The sequence below is a fragment of the Mangifera indica genome, chromosome 1 (genome assembly GCF_011075055.1).
Source record: "Mangifera indica cultivar Alphonso chromosome 1, CATAS_Mindica_2.1, whole genome shotgun sequence".
NCBI lineage: Eukaryota > Viridiplantae > Streptophyta > Magnoliopsida > Sapindales > Anacardiaceae > Mangifera > Mangifera indica.
Window position 1 is genome coordinate 2,889,197 of NC_058137.1, and position 20,580 is coordinate 2,909,776.

A 20,580-nucleotide genomic window follows, 5' to 3' on the forward strand; every position below is an offset into this window, starting at 1 on the left:
AGGGGTTTATTTCATTGAATTTGAAACTACCGATATGAAAAAAGTATTATATAAGGGAGCTTTTTTGATAAATTATATGGATAATTCTCATATAAATTAACCATTGTTTAACATCATAATACAATGTTGTTAATTGACCTTTTTTTACATTTTTCTTTTGGTAATTGGTGACTTTATCCGTACTGATTAGACAGGTAAATTTGGACCATAGTAACTGAATCTACAATCATTGTACTATATAAGTTAAAGTTTTATAAGTATGATAGAATCTTAAACTTTAACCTCTTAGAATTTTAATATTTCACTAATTTTATTAATCTTTGAGTTAAATCTACATAATATTTTATAATCACTATATTAGATAAGTTAAAAATATTAATTAACGTTAATGTGGCCAAACCTACTACTCGGGTATTAAGGAATATTAAATTGTATAAATTTATATTATTATTTATAAAATTAAATTCGAATTGAATTGAGATGATTAAAAAATGTATTATTTTCTGACAAATCAGTTGTTATATTGAGTATATTATATGATCATAATATTTTAGATTAGGGATCCATATCTCAAAAAGGAAGAACTTTATTAATTCTCTTGCAAACTTTCTGATAATAAAGAAATTATTAAAAAGAATTAAGGATATAATCGAGTTCAGTATTTTTATGTAACACAATAATTCAAAGAACTCTTGGTAATCAACACATAAAAATTTAAAATTTCAACACCAATGGAAACAAAATCATGGCCTGAAAGCAACCGCTGCAAAAATTGTAACTCCTAAGGATACAACTGTTAGTGCACGATGATTCAAACTTAATGCAGCTGCAGAAGTATCGACTTTGGTGGCATCAGCGGAAGACCCTTTCGGAGTATCTGCCGGAAGCTCCTTCTCCGGCTTCGAAGGTGCAGGAGCCGGCGAAGCACTAGTCCCGAAAATATCCAATGGAAGGAGCACCTTGTCAACCTGATACACGGCTAAATTGGCGCTAGAAAACACACTGTTAGCCACAGTTGCATCATCAACTCCTGTAGTTAAGTTCACTTGATTCCCTGCAGTTGTGACATTGAGAGGGTACTCGCCGGCGTCGCTGTTCCCCGCCTGTGTACGCAGCGGGTTGCTCGCAGTTTGGAACTGTGACATGGTCATCAAAGTTGGGAGAACATGGAATTGTACTAGCCTGACCTTTTCTTGGTCGCTAAGTGAGTTGATTGTGCCTGATTTGAGACTCGAAAAGGCGTTATCAGCGGGCGCAAACACTGTGAGGCCCTGGTTTGTGTTGTTTAGCTGTGTGTTGATTTGATCGTCTTGTTGTGTGCTTTCCAGCAGCCGAATAAACATAGTAAATTGACCACCCTTTTCAAGGATTGCTGTAATGTTGGGGGGACCTGATGCTGGTGGCGCTTGAGCAGAAGTTTTTCTGCAATGAAGGAAGAACATAAACAGAAGAAAGAATGAGAAAGAAAGCAGGCTCGTCATTTTCTTCAGAATCAAGACGAGAAGACAGACCGTTTTTTCCAAAGGGTGATGAAGAAGAGATACAAGTTTGAAGCTTATATATTGACTGGGGTCAGATGGAAAAGATGGTCAAGTTAGGTGAAAGGGTCCAAATAGAAGGTGGGGAGTGAACTTCAATATTGTGTCTTCCTTTTAAAGGGAGATGAATTGAGAGAAGAGGTTGCTTTGGAAAGCAGGAAAAACAGCAAGAAATATCATTTTATAATGAGGTGGGTATCAGCGGAAATGATGCAAATTGAGGCCTTTGTTTGTTGCTTGTTTCTTGGGACAAGGATTCAAGAAAGAAACCTTCAAGTTGAAGAAGTGAATTGAATCAAACATTAGTCAGAAAATAGTATGAATATGATGTTGTGACGTTAATGTGGACCAATGGTAATGGGAATTGCAGATACTGCAAACAAACTTTGACGAGATTTCTGATATACCACTTTTTAAGAAATGGATTTAAGGTCACAGGAAAAACGAGAAGCCTTTAAATTCTGTTGAGCTATCGATTTCCTGCACTGTTTTGCACTTAAAAATTGTGGTTTCTGCCCATGAATTTCAGTCTTCAATGTTTTCTTTTTTCTTTGAAGTTTACTGGTTGAGCTGTCTGGGCTCCCAAGCCAAGTTAAAACCAACTCCAACTCATTTATGTCCAATGAAAGTTGCATCCTGAATGCAGATGACCGAGAGTGGACGAAAGATGAACGAAGTTAAAATCAATAAAAATATGAGGTTTGATCCATGCCGCATGTGCTCAGAAAAATATTTATCTAAGAAATTGACAGACTTTTTTTGTGAACAGTAACCCTGTAGATATTTCATTATCTGCTCTTCAACACAAATCATTCCAAGAACATCTATGGTTCCATGGGGTACCATAATTGCTCTTCAACACAAATCATCCCCAACAAAACAATCTCTCTTAAGTCCCCTAAAAACCCAAATTTGGTGAGGCCTTTGGGATTTGTGTTCTTTAACAAATTTGGCCTTGGGCTTAAGGCAAAAGCAAAAGATACAAAATACAAGGCAGGCCTCAAGTGAAAGAAGTTTATAGACTTCGCAAGCCCTCAAATTGTCAATCAAAGCAATTTTAAAACTTCTCCACTAATATTTATGATTAATTAATTGTTTTAGCCTAACCTTGTCGGACTAACTACGTTAAATCACAAGACAAATAAATGGGGTTGGGGTGATTGGATTTGAAAGACATAGAATATGCCGCTATTGCCAAATGTATAATCTTTGAAAATCAAAATTAATGGGTACCGTGGACCTTAACATACCTGATAATTTCTTCAATACAAGTTTCAAAACAAATCTCAATCTTGCCCGTCTCCTTCTCTCTTTCGCCTGCTGCTTCTTCAATCGACCTTCTGAAAAACTCAAGACTCTAATACAAATATCGCAAAAAACTATCATATGTATTCAGATCATCTCTCCTTATCATCGCCCCGTCCGTTTCGTTGACTGTTATTACTCTAAAGTCAAACCTCTTATAACTAATCTAAGATAGCAGACCACATTAAAGAAAGAAACCAACCTCAACGTTCACATAAGCCGCAAACCGCACGATCCGAACCCTCCCTTTCATCCGGTAGCCATTGAACAGCACCTTCAACTCTCCAAAATTGCAAGCCCTAGTGTCATGATCACATGCTCTCGGGTGCACTGTAAGAGAAAACATGATCAGCCAAGCCAACGGTATGATTTCCACATCATCTGCATCGGTCAACGCGCAGTCTCCCGGTCTAAAGACCTATTTCAAAACCCCAGAAGGAAGGTATAAGCTTCACTATGAAAAGACCCACCCTTCTGGTCTCCTTCACTACGCACACGGCAAAACTGCCACTCAGGTACTTTAATTTTTCTTTATTTTTTGGATTTTTTTTAAGCACCCATTATGTCATATCAGTTTTTGGATACACTTCATTTATTACTTTTTGAATTTTTTTGGGTTTTGTTTTTACCCATTTGTGAATTTAATATGCGTGCATTTTTTATATTATTTCTGATTGCTTAGAATTCTTGGTTGAGGTAATCGGGAATTTTCTGGGTTGTTCTTTTCTTGGGAATTATGTTTGAATAATTAATGTGATGGGGTTTTGGAATTTACCCATATTATGGAAATTAGTATGTGTTAACTTTGTTCGTTAGTTATGAATGTTTAGGTGTTTGTTAAGTGCTTATTTTCTGGAATTGTTGTTTTAAGACCAATTCTTGCCGTTTATGGATTTTTATAGTGCGGTAAAGGAAAGTGAATTTGGGTGATATTAGTGGTCAACCTTGATTTTTGAGCACATACTTTGGTTGGATTTTAAATACCAGGTTACTCTAGCTAATCTCAAGGATAAGCCAGCGCCATCAACACCAACGGCCCCACCTTCAAGCTTCAGTGCTAGCAGTGGGGTACGCTCGGCTGCTGCTAGGTTGCTGGGTGCTGGGAATGGAAGTCGTGCACTTGGTTTTGGTGGAGGAAATGGTGGGAGTAAAAGTCTTAGTGGGAGTAGTAGGATTGGTTCCTTGAGTGCTTCAAGTTCTAGTAATTCAATGAATAATACGAATTTTGATGGTAAAGGGACTTACTTAATCTTCAATGTAGGGGATGCTATCTTTATAAGTGATTTGAACTCTCAAGATAAGGTAATTTGGTAGTATTCGATGTTGAGGTTTTTTAATGAGAAGTGGTGTTTTGGGTTGGCAAGTGAAAGTTTCGTTGTTTATTGTTGAATTTAGGACCCAATAAAGTCTATTCATTTCAGTAATTCAAATCCTGTGTGCCACGCATTTGACCAAGATGCAAAGGATGGCCATGACTTGCTTATTGGGTTGAATTCTGGTGATGGTAATATCTTCAACTTGAAAGTTTTGAATCTTAAGGTTCATTGGAAGGTTTTCCAAATTTATTGTTCTGTTTGTATTGTTGTAGTCTACTCAGTGTCACTGAGACAGCAATTACAGGATGTAGGGAAGAAGCTTGTTGGGGCTCAGCACTATAACAAAGATGGCTCTGTTAATAACAGGCAAGATTATACTTAATTATGATGTATTCAATACAGCTTTTTATTTCTTTATGATATGTCTGATTGCTGTGCTTTTCATGATTTTAATCTAGGTGTAGTTATGGGGTTCATTGGGTATTGCATTTATGTTTTTTAAAACTGCTTTGTCCTGCCACCTTGCTAGGAAAGATGCTTGAGAGTGACACTGACATTGTATTACCCTTTTTGTCCTGTATTTGGTGAATTGTTCTTTATTTTGGTGCACTATTATTGTGATCTTTACAAAGTTCTTAGTGGGTAATTATTATCCTACTGTCGGATGTTTAAAAATAAGAGAAAGAAAATTGAATCTGTTTATGAATCTTAAAAAGGCTAAAAAATCCATCTATGTTGGTGAGTAATTTAATGCAGAGTTCTCTGTGGAAAACAAATAGAAAAACCCTCTGTGTTGTTTTGTTCAAGTTTTGCACAAGATATACTGGGTAAGGCTTGGTGCATGATTACTTTCTTGCAAGATATCGTTGACTGGGCTCTAACCCACTTTTACATTATCAATTCAGTTAGCTTTATTTGTGATTTATCTATATTTGAAATTAATGCTTTCTTTACTGGCCTTGGAAATAGTTAAAACAGGCCTTTTTCTAGTTGTTTTTTTTTTTGATACTGTGACAGATCTTTTAATATTTTGTGCTTGATATACTTAGAAACCGGTTTGATTGATGCTTCTTGTTTTTCAATAGTCGTTGTACAAGTATTGCATGGGTTCCCGGAGGGGACGGTGCTTTTGTTGTTTCTCATGCCGATGGCAGTTTGTATGTGTATGAAAAGGCAAGCCTCAAATTTTAAGAAAAATATTTTATTTTTTCTTTCCTATCTCACGGTAATATCTGTAATGATGTCCTTGTGCTTTAATCTTTTACAGAACAAGGATGGTGCCGGTGATTCTTCATTCCCAGTTATTAAAGATCAAACTCAATTTTCTGTTGCTCATGCACGTTACAGTAAGGTATTGGAGTATGTGTTTTCTAAAGATAGAACTTTTGGATATGGTTTCTGAAGTTTTGTCACTTTTTCTCTTGTTCTTATTAAGAAATTAGTACTTGGCATCGCTATGAATTCAGAGCAATAGATTATTTCATCGAATAATATTTATATATATGTTATGAAATGTAGCTCAACTTTTAATAATTAGGGCCTTTTACATGTTTGCTTCTGGGGTAACAATTCAATAATGTCTATTCAGTGTTCACCCCGCCCAGGTTTTGATGCTATCCTATATGTCATACCTTTTTCAGTTTCTTGTTGCTCTCTCTCTCTCTCTCTCTCTCTCTCACTTATGTGTGTTTTATTATTAGACAAAGCCTGCATATCCATCTATTTGTTTGGTAGTTCCACCCCCCATTAAATATATCTTTTCAATTGTATTTTCCTAGTGCTATTTGATATTTCTATATTTGTTTATTCTGTTTGTGCTTTGCTGGACTATTGTTTGGATATTTTTACTATTTTTTGCACTATATCAGGGTCTGACTCTCATACTCAATAACTTGGAACAAATTGGGTTCATGCACATGGATGTATTTTAAATTTAGAGATATTATGAATATTTAAGAACACAAGGGTTTTGTATGTAACATCTCTAAATTTTCAAGTGGTCCAAGTGCAGGACAATTAGGCAAGTGTGGGGACCTTGTAACTGGGGCTTCACTGAGTACTGGGCTTTGGTTATTACTGGTTGTTTGGGGTGTTTATTACTTATTGTTGATTTTCCGCAGCCTACTCCATCTAACTTTGTTTGTTATATCGTGCTGTTCTTATCCAGAGCAACCCTGTTGCCAGATGGCATATCTGTCAGGGTTCAATTAATGGCATTGCCTTCTCAAGTGATAGTACCTACTTGGCAACCATTGGAAGAGATGGTAAAATCTTGACCTCTGTTTTGTAGCATGTTATGCCTCTTGTCTATTAGCATGTGTGAGCTAAAGTTTTAACAAAATGTAGGTTATTTACGAGTTTTTGACTATTCAAAAGAACAACTTATATGTGGGGGCAAAAGCTACTATGGTGCTTTATTATGTTGTGCTTGGAGGTAAATATCTATACTTGCTTGTAGGACTAGCTTACAGATGTTTGTTTAAAATATTTCTTCCAACTTCCAGATTTTCATTTCTGTCTGTTAAATATATCATATTGTTCTTTTTTCCTGTGAAGTAAATAATTTTCCCTCTTAAAGAAGATTTTTGCTTTTGAATTATTATTATTCCCTTAGCAAATATAGAAAGTTAATGTGACAAGGAAGTGCTACTTAACAGCATGGATGGAAAATACATTCTGACTGGTGGTGAAGATGATTTAGTTCAAGTTTGGAGTATGGAAGACCGCAAAGTTGTAGCTTGGGGTGAGGGGCACAATTCTTGGGTAAGATTTTGTCATATACTTGCTGGCTTTTTGGAGTCACTGACAGATGATTAAATCTTCCTTACACAGTTCTTTCTGGATGGTGTCGGCAGGTCAGTGGTGTAGCTTTTGATTCATATTGGTCATCGCCAAATTCAGATGGCACAGGGGAGACTGTCATGTACCGGTTTGGCTCTGTTGGTCAGGTATTTGATCAGTAGTTACAGAAAATCTGGTAGGATTGTACCGTTGTCTATCTATGATGCCTCTATACATGGTTTTGTCCAATGTGGAAATGTAGCTATTCACAAAATGATTATGCTTATGAAGTTTCAAATCTGAAATTAACACTTCAATAGTTCAACTCTCTTTTCATGGAACTTTGAATGAAATCATCTGAAAGAAATTCAGGTTAGCTTCAAAGGATGATAAGTGGAGAATTTTGGCCTTTGTATATATTTCAGTATCAGCGGCCCTTGGGCTTTCTGATTGATTTTACATAGAACATGATAATGAAAGGCAAAAGACTAAAAGAACAAGAACTGAGATTAATTCAGATGTGATGTTTGGTCTTCAAGTGTCCATTAACAATTACCAGGCTAAGTTTGGTCTTCAAGTTTCTAACAACAATTACCAGGCTAAGTAAAGTAAGGTTCAGAGAATTGACTTGTTGACCTCTGATCAGAGTGAATGTCCCTCTTATAAGGATATGAAAATCAGACACCTCCCATGTTGACTAGGGTAATAACGAAAAATAGAAAGGCTAAAGTAACATAAACCTCTATCATTTTAATAAGCCATCTCGTGGTTATGGATTTAAAGGACATTAGGAGTTAGATAAATGGTAAAAAATGATGATGCCGATAAGATAATGATATAAGATCATTTTAGCTATTTTAAATTAATTTTAAATGCCTTAGAGGAGGTTTGGGTTAAGTTGACTTAACTCTTCACTTATTACTACTATAGCTACTTCATTATATGTGAACAGGACAGTGAATCTGATATATATTTTGTTTTTTGGTAACCTTGGCCTCTAATCACCTCTATGCTTTGAATTCCTCATATTTGATCATTATTGCAACTTAATCGATTGTAATTTGTGAGCAGGATACACGGTTGCTTCTGTGGGACCTAGAAATGGATGAAATTGTAGTGCCATTACGCCGTGGCCCTCCTGGAGGTTCCCCCACTTTCAGTACTGGAAGCCAGTCATCCCATTGGGACAATGTCTGTCCAGTAGGGACATTACAACCTGCTCCAAGCATGAGAGATGTGCCAAAGCTCTCACCTCTAGTTGCTCACCGGGTTCACACTGAACCCCTGTCAGGTTTGATATTTACCCAGGAATCTGTTCTTACTGTCTGCCGTGAGGGACACATAAAAATCTGGATGAGACCTGGAGATGCTGAAAACCAATCTGGCAACTCTGAAATTGTGTTAAGTGCCAGTTCAAAGGAAAAGCCATTATTGTCAGGCAAGTTTGGCGGTTCTAGTTACAGGCAATAGCATATGAAGATCTTCTTTGTCATGGTGTTGCATTTCTATTTGCTAGCATTGTCGTTGATCTCTTTCCAACTAGTTGGTTCTCTCAGGACTAGCTTTGTTTAAACATAATCTGGCTGCAGTGAGGTTAACCAACTGGTTCCATTGTATATTCAAGGTCAAAAATGCCATCGCAGGCACTAAAGAGTTTTGGAGGAAGAGAAAAACCTCCTTTGTAAGTACAAACGGCTTATGCTAGGGTATATTTAATGACACTGACTGGAATAATGTGAAGTTGCTTCTTTAAGGAGTTGGATGACTCTGAGGTCCATTCAAGTGATTATTTATTCTATTGTTAAATGCTTTGTTACAACTACCGTATATTTTTTTTGTTTAGTACCTCAAAGACGGGCATGTTCAGATACCATTGGCCCATTGTGCATGGCTAATTGTGTTTTCTGTGACTTTGGAGAAGTTTGTCATTGAATTTCAACATAAGATTTGTGATATGTATTAGACTCCTCGACTTAGGGTGTCCTGGGTTTTGCATCTTAAGCGAAATGGGAAATGTGTACATTACTAAATTTTGTTTCATTTCCTTACTATTTTTATTTGCTTGTAAAATAGGTATATCCTGACAATCTGTTATATGGAACACTTTTTCATTTTTATTTCTGTTTAAGTAACAACAGAAATCCTACTCCTGAACAAAACTCTTCTGCAGTTCAATTTTGAATGACTGCAGAGAGACTTCTGTAAGCAACCTTCCAGTCCAGCTTGGAATGGCCACATATTTGTTATTGACTTGAATATTTTCTTTTGCCATTTCCTGGCTGATTGCATTTCTCCTTCCCTAATCGATAAGAACAGCTTGCTATGAACAACAAATCACAATGATACCCGGTATACAATTCCATTTCATTCAGCCTGGAAAAGGAGATAAGACAAGGTAGAAGTGGAGTCTCAGTTCAGTTAAATTAAAACACAAAACTATTATGATTATGACTTCACAACACTGCTGAAATCCAGCCTGAAACGATCTGGCCTGTGTATATGGGATGCATGAAATTAAACATTTAGAAGACACTGTATATACAAACAAAACAACTAACATTTATAAAAATATGTAGTTTCTAGGCAACTAAAAGACTTGCATCTTATGTCATTGATTCTTTTCAATGTGCCAAGTCAGTTGCCACCTACAGTTTCCAAAACTGTTGGTTCAATTTCATGATGGTGAGGATCAGTCTGGTTTTGATGGGCAGTTGCCGCTGGTTGATCCTGCCGTATTTCCTCCTGAGTCTGGGGCTGTTGACTTGACCGCAGCGCCCATCTTCTTCTCCAACTGAAAACGTCACCAAGAAAAGAAGTTCCACACATTGTGATTCCAAGCCCAGCAAAAGTGGAGAGTAGAACAGATATAACAGCCTGCATGTGAAGCTGTGGATCCCCCACAAACATACAAAACACACAAATCAAATATCTACAAGAGGGTATTGCATCCATATTTTATCTTAAACTTGTCATCATTTAAGTAGTTTCCAAGTAGATCGGAAATGAATCCCTTACCAAAGAATAGAAAAGATGAGCAGAGAGAACCACTAGTCCATATTGGATAATAGCATAGATCCAAACATATTTTCTCCGTACTGTGCACACAATATAAAGGAGTCAAGTAGGCACTTGGATATTTCTTTTAATAGCCAATTTTGTTACTACTAAAAAGAAATAGAAACTCAACACTACCCATAGTTGTTGATGCCATAGAGGCGAGAAGGCCCAATATGCATGAGAATGGGAGAGAGAGAGCAATTGCACCTGACTTCAGTTTCCCGACCTGTTCACATGATAATATTAGCAGCTGCAATGAGTTGAAACAGCAGGATTTAGAAATTGCTAAACTTACCAGAAGCTGCTCAAGAAAACAGAAGTAAGCAAGCATGCTGACAATGACAAGAACAGGAACATCCTGCCAAACCCTAAAAAATCTGAAAAAAGTTATTAATTGTTGGAGATGACATATAATAAGGGTAAAAAAAATCAAAACTATAAGCCCACAGCCAGGCCATTTCATTTTTTTTAAATTATAAATATCATTGCCTGCACAATGCAACCAGCAAACGAAGTTACTTGCCTGCATGGACCAACCTCAGCTTGCTGAGTTAGACCTCCTCGCAATGTACTGGTCTGGTTTTGAAGTCGTAAAAGGGTGACAGGAAGATTTTTGACTTCTTGCTTGCACACATCACATATTTTGTTTCCTTTAATGCTAAACCATTTTACAGCACATTCTTGGTGGGCTAATGCCAGTTCACCTTTACAGCTACATTCCATCTTGAGGGTGTCACCATCTTCTCCCAGTTCAATAAAGCATATTCTGCAAACAGCTTCTTCTTCAGGAATATCTTCACCACCATCATCATTTTCATCTGAACAATAAGACTAAGATAAGGCATAGGTTGGTTACTGCAAATTACAGTAAAAATAGAGTTAAAACTGAATATCCAGACAAATCCATACACCCATTAACCAGAGATTTTTACAGAAAGTACTTCAGAATCGACTAGTCAGAAATTGATCAATTCCAAAAACTAAAAATATATGAAATCATTAAACTAATTTAATTTATTACTCCAGCATCTAATCACTACGTACAGCTACAAGTTTACTTCAATAAGAGTTTGGTCACAGCATATTGCACGGAACTCTTGGCAAGCAATTAATTTTTTGCACTGTCTAAGTTCTTGATAGATCATGCAAATCGATTGATTTAACTATTAGTCAAATTGGTAAAGCAAAGGTCAAAAACTTCATTGCCAGTCTATTTCTTTACTATTGCTGTGGAGATGACATAAGAGAATTGTGAGAATAAAGTTTACCAGTAACATTCGAAGGATGTGTGTTTGATGTTTTTGTTGCAGTACCCTCAGCTATATGTGGAGTAGCAGGAATTACTCGAAATACACCACCTAAAGAATCCAACTGTCTTATGCTTCCATCTTTGTTGAGCACAGGGACTGAACGGGAACGATGTATAGGTAGTCGAGCTCCTCCTTTCTGTAACGCAAGGAATTCTGTAAGAATTGAATAAAAAAAGAGGATAACCAAAACAGGGACAAATTCAACATGCCAATTATACCACTGAATTAATTCAAGAAAGAAAATTCTACATATATGATTGGATTAGTCATTTGATATCAATGGGCTGCAAATGCAGATGGCATATCTGCATGTTATACATATATTGGAGTTATAACTCAACTCTGGTTAATGCAGGATATTATGTAGGCAGAATAATCTCTAACTATAAACCACTTGTGTTGTTCAAGTGGATTCCAATGAGCCAGCTTCAATTTAGCCAACACACTCATAAGGAGATTGAACTTACCATAAATGCTTATTCAATAAATTTAAGAAAGTCAAAGAACTCTCACACAAGGATTCACTGCACGCCTCTATATGTCCATGACAAATTGCAATGAACGGTATTGATTGACTTTCAGTATTATGAAGTACTTATGTACTATTCTGGAACATCAGATTAGTTATAACAGATGTAATATTCCCCTATCATCATGCACTACTAGATTGCTTATTTAGTCAACAGTAGTATTCAACACATAATTATAATTCTCAGCTAGCACAGGGGTAGAACTTACACCAGAATTGAGAGAATCAACTGTTTTTCCCCCATGCATAGACTCTGGATTTGAGTGAGAAATTGGGGTTCTGGGTGTGAAAAACTTTGTAAGGGATAAAGTCCTGGACATCTGACGCTTCCCCTGCGTCTCTGCAAACGAACTTCCCAGGGCAAGGATAGCAGCTTTTTCAATATCTGATGAATTATTCTGAAACTTAAAACTTAGCTTTGGAAGGAGGTTTTTAAAGGTTGATTTACTTTTTGATGAAGAGGGACCTGCAGATTCCCAGATTTTCGAAGAACTAGGGCTAGGCATGGGGGAAAAATTAACTTTTCGGGGAGTAGGACTTGGTGTTAAGGGGATGTTTATCCTCACAAAGTCCTCTGCTGTGTCCTCAAGAGTTCTAGGTGGTATCTCTAAAGCAAGATCTTGCCGTCTTCCCTGTTGCTTAGGTGAGGTTACCTCAACTATTTCAGTTGAATTTCCAGCCTGAGAAGAGCAAAAAGTTGGTCACCAGTTACCAGTAATACAAGGATTAACCTTCTGTAATGTAACCAAATAAACTACTCATCAAAGCATAACTAGAAATGATCATAAAAACGCACCTTGTCCAACAACTTATGGATGATTAAGAAAACAAACACAGGATAATGAGATCAGTTCCATCTAATAGGCATTTATAAGTCACAGCAAAATTTCTACAAGGACAAAGGGATAGGGTATAGATTGAGGAGGCCAGGATAGACATGGAGGCACAAGATTTGATGGACCATGTTAACATAAAAGACAACATTCATTGTAATATACAAGGTATAACTTATTTCCTTATATGTGTGATTGTATACTACTTTTATGTTCTTGTAATGTCTACATTCGCATTCATTTATATGGATAGACACAGCATCAATATGCCAAATACGAAAGTAAAACTTGTATGCCAAGACTTTAGTAAGATGACGAAGCCTCTAAAACATGGTTTATTCAGAGTGAAGTCAGGATTTGACCCAAAAGGCTTAAAGAGATTTGGTTTGCTCGGGATGACTCCTAAAATCGAAAGATGCAGATTAACAAAAAATTGATGTGAATGTTGAGTTTTCTTTTGTTCTTTATGTATATTGAGTTTCCTTTATCTTAACATCAAAACTTGCTCAGATGAGTCAACTCAAAGAGTTAAACATCACCCTTCCAAAGGTCAAAGATACAGCATTGGCAGATTCGGGGCCCTCTAGCTTAATTCTTCGAAGGGTACTGTATAAATGGTGGAAAGGAGCTAAATTATTTTTGCTGTGCCTGCAATTGACTTTGTTCACTTGTTTCTTAATCAAACAACAGACGATTCAGCCATGTGATTAATGAAATCTCAAGCTTTAATCTTAGAAACCGATCACCCAAAAGCTACGTCCCAGGGGTGGTCATTCTAAACGCATAAAGTGAAAAAATGGAGCACCAGTCAGTAAAGAAGGGGAGAAGGCAATTAAGTTGCTATAAAAAGAACAATCCAAACAATTCGGGCAAAACTCAAAGCCAAAGACACCAATTTGACAACAAAAGCTACAAAAACTGAAACTAAAAATAAAAAATGAAGAAAGAAGGTTACATAAAGACAAAAATTAAATTACCCTTTGAACCAGATTATCAGAAGTAACCCTGCGAGCTCCTTCATCAACATTCTCTTGTACAACTTGCTCTCCTTCATTCCCCATATTCGTAAATAAATAGTATCCCAAAGACTCAAACTAATATGCCTTAAACTACAGTAAATTTCATCTATTCAGAAAAGAGGGAAAACTGAAACTTATAAAGAGCTGAGAAGCTGAAAACTTCAAGGGAGGGAAAGTACAAAGAAAGAGAGATACGTGGAGAAGCTCCAACTGACAAAGATAGGTGGCAGGCAACTGACGTACACAAATAAAAAAGGACAAGGCCAAACAATTGAATTCCGATTTTTTCTTCCGTTTTGGCTTCGGCTGCTGTGAAATTTGTAACTTATGTTGGCCCAACTGTTTCTAAAATATAAATAAATAAATATTTATTAGCTAATTTACCCTTTTAATTTGATGAAATGTTTCTCCTTAAGAACATTATCATATCATATGAGTTGGCCCAATATAATCCTATCTCCCCCTCAACTTGTAATTTCTTTTCTTGTTTAAATATATAACAGACAAATTGTCAATTTCAGAGCCCTGCGGTTTAAGTATTTAATGATTATTTTAATAATATATTTTTAATTATTTAATTTTATTTATTAATAATTAAAAATTTTGGTAATTATCTATTATCAAAGTTAATATAATAATATTTTAAAAGTTAATAAAATTGATAAAATATTAAAATTTAAGATAAAAGTTTGATGCGGTGATTATGGGTATTACTTAATCAAATAAATCAAAATTTCACAATTCCTTTTTGTATTAATTTTTAGTAAAAAATAAGATATTTTCAATTAATATAATAAATAATATGAGAAATATTTTAGAGTAATTATACTCAAAGATATTCAAGTATAATAATTTTTATGTATTTTTTATTACATCTAGTAATAAATTATACATAGTAATCTTATAAATAAACTATTAATCTTTATTTTTTTTAATAAACTGTTATCAAAACCAAAAGCATTTAGGTATTGTGATTAAATTATTTAAAATTAAAAATAAAATAATACATCGTCTTCACGATGATACATCATAGTTTTATACTAATTTTATTTCTCTTATAAAAAAAAAATTTCAATGTCTTGGTTGGAAAATTTAAAAGCGAAAAAAAGTTTTGAAACTCAAGGATCCAATTGCCATGTTATTTATTTATTTATTTATTTTGGTTTTAAAGAAATGTAAGTGTTGTTTCCTGGAAATTTCATTCATATTTGGCAACTATATAGACAGGCATTAACTTATAAAATTTTATTAAAGAAAATGACTGATTCCAAACTTAGGCCATTTGTTTTTCTAATGTTATCATACCATATTTGTTTTATGAGTTGAATCTATATACATATATCTATGCACTTCCCTTAAGTAGTATTTTAATTATAATTAATTATATGGTCAAATTATTCTCTCATTATTTCTAAATTTATTACTAAATAAAGGAAACTTTCTTACCAAGTTTAATTTCCTTGTATCGCTTTAATGCTTATCCAAATATCAACCCATTTGCATTTTCTTTTCCTATTTCCCTTTTTTTATATAATTTTGAAGATAAAGGTATAAATGAAATTCATGTTTTAATTAAATAATGATTGAAATTTGAAGGGTTTCGATTCATGAACTATATATATGTTCATGTATATTCATTTATTAAATTATGTAATTAAAATTAATCCATTAAAAGTGCACTGGATTTTCTTGAAAATTCATGAATAGATCCTTTGAATCATTTAAATATATATATATATATATATATATATAGAAAATGATGCGAGGTTTCCTTCTTCATCATGGAAATTTTGGTAAGAGATTTGGTGTTGCATGCAAAGTGCAATTATAATTTATTGATATAACGTTGGGTTGCTCATTGTGGGAAGATTTTAGCCTTTCTCAATCTACCATTATCAGTCAATAATTAATCAAATTAATTTATTTAAATCCATATCCTGGCAGTTGGATAAGTATAGAGATTATAATATGTTTCTTCATAAAGCTATAAAAAATAACCCAAACCAGTACAAAGTTTTTGTCATGCATTCAACATCACGTGGAGGCCAAGGGGCAGCCCTAAATAAAAAATAATCTATATTAACCAATTTAAAATCATACCCAGATGGAGTTTTCAACTGTTATAATTGATTAGCTTCATAAATAGTAAAAAAGCATAAGGAAAGGTGAAAGATTCAGGATCAGGTGCACCACTAGGGTTAAAAAATTAGTAAGAAAGAAAGTCAGCCATATTATTATAAAGAAGAATAATGTCATGGTTGAATTTTAGGAAATATCATAGAATGTTCATTATGTTAGTATAAAATTAAAATATGCAGTTGCAGCAACCCAAGTTGTTGACTAGAACAGTTGAAGAGGAAGCTTCCCTTTCTTTTAATTAAAATCATGAGTTGAATCTATATACATACATATACGTATGTACTTCCCTTAAGTTAAGTACTATTTTAATTAAAATTATATGCTCAAATTATTCTCTCATTATTTCTAAATTTCATACTAAATGAAGGAAACTCAACCTTCAACGTAATCCACTTTCTTACTCAAGTTTAATTTCTTTGTATCCTTTTTAATGCTTATCCAAATTTCAACCCATTTTGCATTTTCATTTTACATTTTTTTTATTTATTAAATTTGAAAGATAGAATAGAACCATTAATGAAATTCATGTATTAATTAAATAATTATTTTCTAAACATTGAAATTTGAAGGGTTTTGATTCATGAATTATATATGTATTCGTAAATATTCAAGCATATTCATTTATTAAATTATGTGATACATGTGCCACTCAAAATTAATTAAAGTGAACTTGATTTTCTCGAAAATTCAAGGGTTGATCCTTTGAATCCATTAAAATTATTATAGAAAATGATAAGAGTTTCCCTCTTTATCATGGAAATTTTTATAAGAGATTTGATTCTTTTCTCATTGTGGGAAGATTTTAACCACTCTCGATAAACCATTATGACTCAACAATTAATCACATTAATCGATATCCTAGCATATGGATAAGTATTGAGGTGCAAAATCGGTCTTAATATTAAAAAAAAAGCTGGTAACATAAACTGTGGAGATTAATTTGGAAAAACAATGGCGGATAAGTGTGAAAGCAGGCAAATGCAGTGCTTATATGACAATAAATAACAGCGACTAGATTCATTCACGAATGAATTCTCTATATAATTACCTGCATAATTTTACTCTTAAAGTAATATACCTTTCTATTATGGGATGATATGTTTCTTCATAAAGCTTTTAAAAATAAAAAAACCTATCTCTAACTCATTTTCTATTCTTTCTGTCTCTGTTAACCCTAGATTGCCATAAACCAATACAGAGTTTTTATCATGAATCCAAAGTGACGTGGAGGCGAAGGAAAAACCCTACAAAAAAAACTCTATTATAAGCAATTTAACATCATACTCAGATAGAGCTTTCAAGGGTTATAATTGATAAGCTTCATAAATAGTATAAGAGCATAAAGAAAGGTGAAAGATTCAGGATCAGATGCACCACTACAGTTAAAAAATTGGTTCAGAGAAAGTCAACCACATAATGAAGAAGAATAATGTCATGGTTGAATTTTAAGAAACATCATAGATTGTCAATAAGGTTAGTATAAAATTACAATACGAATTTTCAGCGACCCTAGTCGCTGACTATAATATTGATGAGGAAGCTTCCCTTTTCGTTTTCTTTTTTTCTCCAGATGCTGATTTGACACTGACCCAGGATTTGACTCACCATCTGTTTAGATGCTCCTTTCATTGACATTTTTATTTATAACTTCGAGCAAGCAAACGCTAGAATTTAGACCAAAAACATCAAATACTCTGGTATATATAAACCAGATGAAATTTCTTTAAATGAAAAGATATTCCAAAGCAAAAAATTGTATGTACTTTGGGAGGACAATGTTGGGTGTTGAAACAAAGAGAAAAGAAATTGAAAGTCAAAAAATGAGAAGTGGGAATCAAAGAGAATGCACATTGAATGTCTAATATTGAAGGAGGTCTTGTCAAAGAAGCTTAGAAGATCTACAGTTAATGGTGGAATCAAGTGCTGTATATATCTTATTTCACAATTATTGAAGAGTGCTCATCTGGGTGGTTTCGTCCGAAGTCGAAAATACCCTACCATAATTATTATTATATACTTAGTTTACTTTCTTCCTTTTATACTTTGCAACTTTGAATTTATATAGCATGTCCATTCGCTATATAAGTAGGTCTATGCAAATTTTGGATGATTGAGGTGAATATAATTATAACATAAAACAATATAATAAAACTATTTATATATATTTTAAATACACAAATAAGTATATATTTGACGTGAGTCATTATATAATTAAACGATTTTGAATTAAGATAAAGTAACACATAATCACATAATGACACATATAATATGTATTCAAAATAGACACATATAATAATGCTAAAAAAGATCATTTAAATACATATATCTATAACAAAGATGTAATGGTGCCCCCATCTATTTATATAGTGAAGTTGTAAATATTATATATCATTTATTTATATAATATTTATTGGGTGGTTGTGTGTGGAGAATTTAAAATGTAGAATTGTATCTATTTAAAAATGTCTAACTAAAATTGTTACAAGTCTTATCTAACAAGACAATTTGAAAGGGGTTGTCTTTCGTTGATTTTTAAAGTGGGTTGTTTAAGTAATAATTTCATGTAAAAATAAAAAATTATGCAAGAATTACTTGATTAAGTAGGTCATAGAAGATCATAAGAAGTAATAATTAGCTAATTTTAGTGGGAAAATAATAAAATTCCTGTTGGAGATCGGGTCCTTTCCACCTTAGACTTATGGGTGCAATGAATTTGCAAATGAAATATTTTATAAATTGGAATTATGTATGTTTGCCTCAGTCTTGTTGTAATCTTTGGTTTTGGTTATTTATTTATATAGTAATTTTACGTGTATTTATTTTAAATATATACAAATATATATATTTATATGTATCATTATTTAATAAGTATTAATTTATTTTTAATTTTAAATCACTTACTCATATAATAACATACATAAATATATATTTATTTGTATGTTTAAAATAAGTTTACATAAATTTATTGTTATTTATATATATCTTATATATAGAAAAATACTCATCATTTCCACTAAGTTTCCTGTACTTAAATGAGATTTTATATATACATACACACATGATCATGCTGCCAATGGCCTATCCACAAACATTTCAATTCATGTGTTACAATTTGCAATTGTTACATGTCTTACACCAATCACTGTCAAAAGTCAAAAGTCCCAAATTTAAAAATATAAAATTCAGTTATAACTATTTAATTAAATATTTTAATGATGTATTATTATATGATTAAGTAATTTTAAATTAAAAATAAAATAATATACAATTATATAATAATAAGTTGTTTGAATATTTAATTAAATACTCAAAATTAGATGTATGTAAAATTACTTAATTTAAAAAATAAAAATAAATAAATAATGTTATATGTATCTAGTTTTTAGTATATAAATAGGTATTTACATGATGTATAATCATGTAATTTAGTATTATTTTATTTTTAATTCAAAATTATTCAATCATATAATATAACACATTATCTATATATCTAATTATATATTTAAAACTGAATGTACATAGTTTTATTAATTAAAAAATATATAATATAACATAATAAAAACATTAACATTAACATTAGCATTCATCCCCGAGGGATAACTTAAGTGGTAAAAGAAACGATTTTATATATAAGAGAATATCAATTCAAGTCTCTTCTAAAACTATATCAAAATCAAATTTTTAATTTATATGATTCGGTAATTGTGGATTCGTTTATTGAACCTGAGGTTTGTCCTTGTGTTGGTTGGTTTATCCCTAAAAGGATGGGATAAGTTGATTCAAGTGAGGTTCCTATTATATGGTCAAGGGCAACAAGTATTCCAAAATTGAATTGAAGTATCCATCTCTCTTGCAGAATTATTATCACATTCTAATCTTTTGTCAACCATACAAAGTTTTTTTTTTTTTAAAAAAAAAGGGTTGGACTGAAACAGATTGTCTTGAGTGTGAGGACTAATTCTCATGGTTGGATAAGTCCAGATTATCTTGACTATTGTTAGAGAGAAAATTGGATAGTATTGGGCTACTGGGTTGTTATTTGAACATAGTGGATTATTGTTTGGTCTAGAGTTTAGAGCTCTATCTTGGCCCGTGACCCAGATGTCTCTAGAATTGGATTTCATAGGTGGGCATTTTTAGGGCCTGTGTTGACTAACTATGATTCCTTTTCTTGTGCTTTTGTTAAAACCTTTTGGGATATGTACGTCACTTGACTTGACATACAAATTAGCTAAATAATGCATAGCTCTGTGTAATATTGTTTAGTCAATTTACACGTTGGTTGATGTACAAACCTGTGCAATTTTGTTTAGCTATTTTAGTTGAACGATAGTGGCTTTTACATCAAAAAGTTATTGAAGACGGAGAGAGTTTAATGATGGTGAGGTTGATGATGTATTAGAATGAATAATAAAAAAGAAAAATATATTTTTTGGAGTATAAGAGTAATATTTTATATTTTAAAAGGAGTTATTAACATTAAAATATAAAAATTCTAAATAGTGAGAATAAAAAAATAATTTTTATAAATTATATTTAAAAAATTGTTAATTTTTAAAATAAAAATAAAAAATAAAATTCTTTTAAATAAATTAATAAATAATATTTTTATTCAGATAATAATGACAAAATTTAATAAATATTTAAATAAATTTTATCTAAGCTGAGAAAAGTTTATAATGGGTTTATCCATGGGTCGGAATAAGTCCGCAACAAAGCTAAGAAATGTGAACAGACCCTAGCCAGCTTGTTT

At 33.0% G+C, this 20,580-nt stretch overlaps 3 protein-coding genes across 5 annotated transcripts; 1 reads left to right on the top strand and 2 right to left on the bottom strand.

Annotated features, from left to right (window-relative positions):
* Nucleotides 1-641: 641 nt before the first annotated feature.
* On the bottom strand, nucleotides 642-1,550 carry LOC123211941 (fasciclin-like arabinogalactan protein 11). Its single transcript, XM_044630932.1, has one exon. It carries the CDS (start codon nucleotides 1,479-1,481, stop codon nucleotides 744-746), a length of 738 nt encoding a protein of 245 aa, XP_044486867.1. The 5' UTR covers nucleotides 1,482-1,550; the 3' UTR covers nucleotides 642-743.
* Nucleotides 1,551-2,794: 1,244 nt separating this feature from the next.
* On the top strand, nucleotides 2,795-8,970 carry LOC123211915 (WD repeat-containing protein 20-like). Its single transcript, XM_044630890.1, has 11 exons — nucleotides 2,795-3,358; nucleotides 3,831-4,145; nucleotides 4,239-4,347; nucleotides 4,432-4,525; nucleotides 5,245-5,332; nucleotides 5,427-5,510; nucleotides 6,327-6,423; nucleotides 6,506-6,593; nucleotides 6,817-6,922; nucleotides 7,015-7,107; nucleotides 8,012-8,970. Exons 1-11 carry the CDS (start codon nucleotides 3,188-3,190, stop codon nucleotides 8,408-8,410), a joined length of 1,644 nt encoding a protein of 547 aa, XP_044486825.1. The 5' UTR covers nucleotides 2,795-3,187; the 3' UTR covers nucleotides 8,411-8,970.
* Nucleotides 8,971-9,358: 388 nt separating this feature from the next.
* LOC123211923 lies at nucleotides 9,359-14,051 on the bottom strand. 3 transcript variants are annotated; one of them, XM_044630920.1, is made up of 9 exons: nucleotides 13,647-14,051; nucleotides 12,633-13,444; nucleotides 12,046-12,516; nucleotides 11,266-11,443; nucleotides 10,521-10,815; nucleotides 10,293-10,374; nucleotides 10,133-10,223; nucleotides 9,956-10,035; nucleotides 9,359-9,826 (listed from the first exon to the last, which is right to left on the bottom strand). In XM_044630920.1, exons 3-9 carry the CDS (start codon nucleotides 12,340-12,342, stop codon nucleotides 9,575-9,577), a joined length of 1,275 nt encoding a protein of 424 aa, XP_044486855.1. In that variant the 5' UTR covers nucleotides 12,343-12,516; nucleotides 12,633-13,444; nucleotides 13,647-14,051; the 3' UTR covers nucleotides 9,359-9,574. The 3 variants fall into 3 exon arrangements, with proteins under 3 accessions (XP_044486855.1, XP_044486838.1, XP_044486847.1); XM_044630903.1 differs by lacking the exon at nucleotides 12,633-13,444 and having other exon boundaries at nucleotides 13,647-14,050; XM_044630912.1 differs by lacking the exon at nucleotides 12,633-13,444 and having other exon boundaries at nucleotides 10,293-10,365; nucleotides 13,647-14,048.
* Between the last annotated feature and the right edge of the window lie 6,529 nt (nucleotides 14,052-20,580).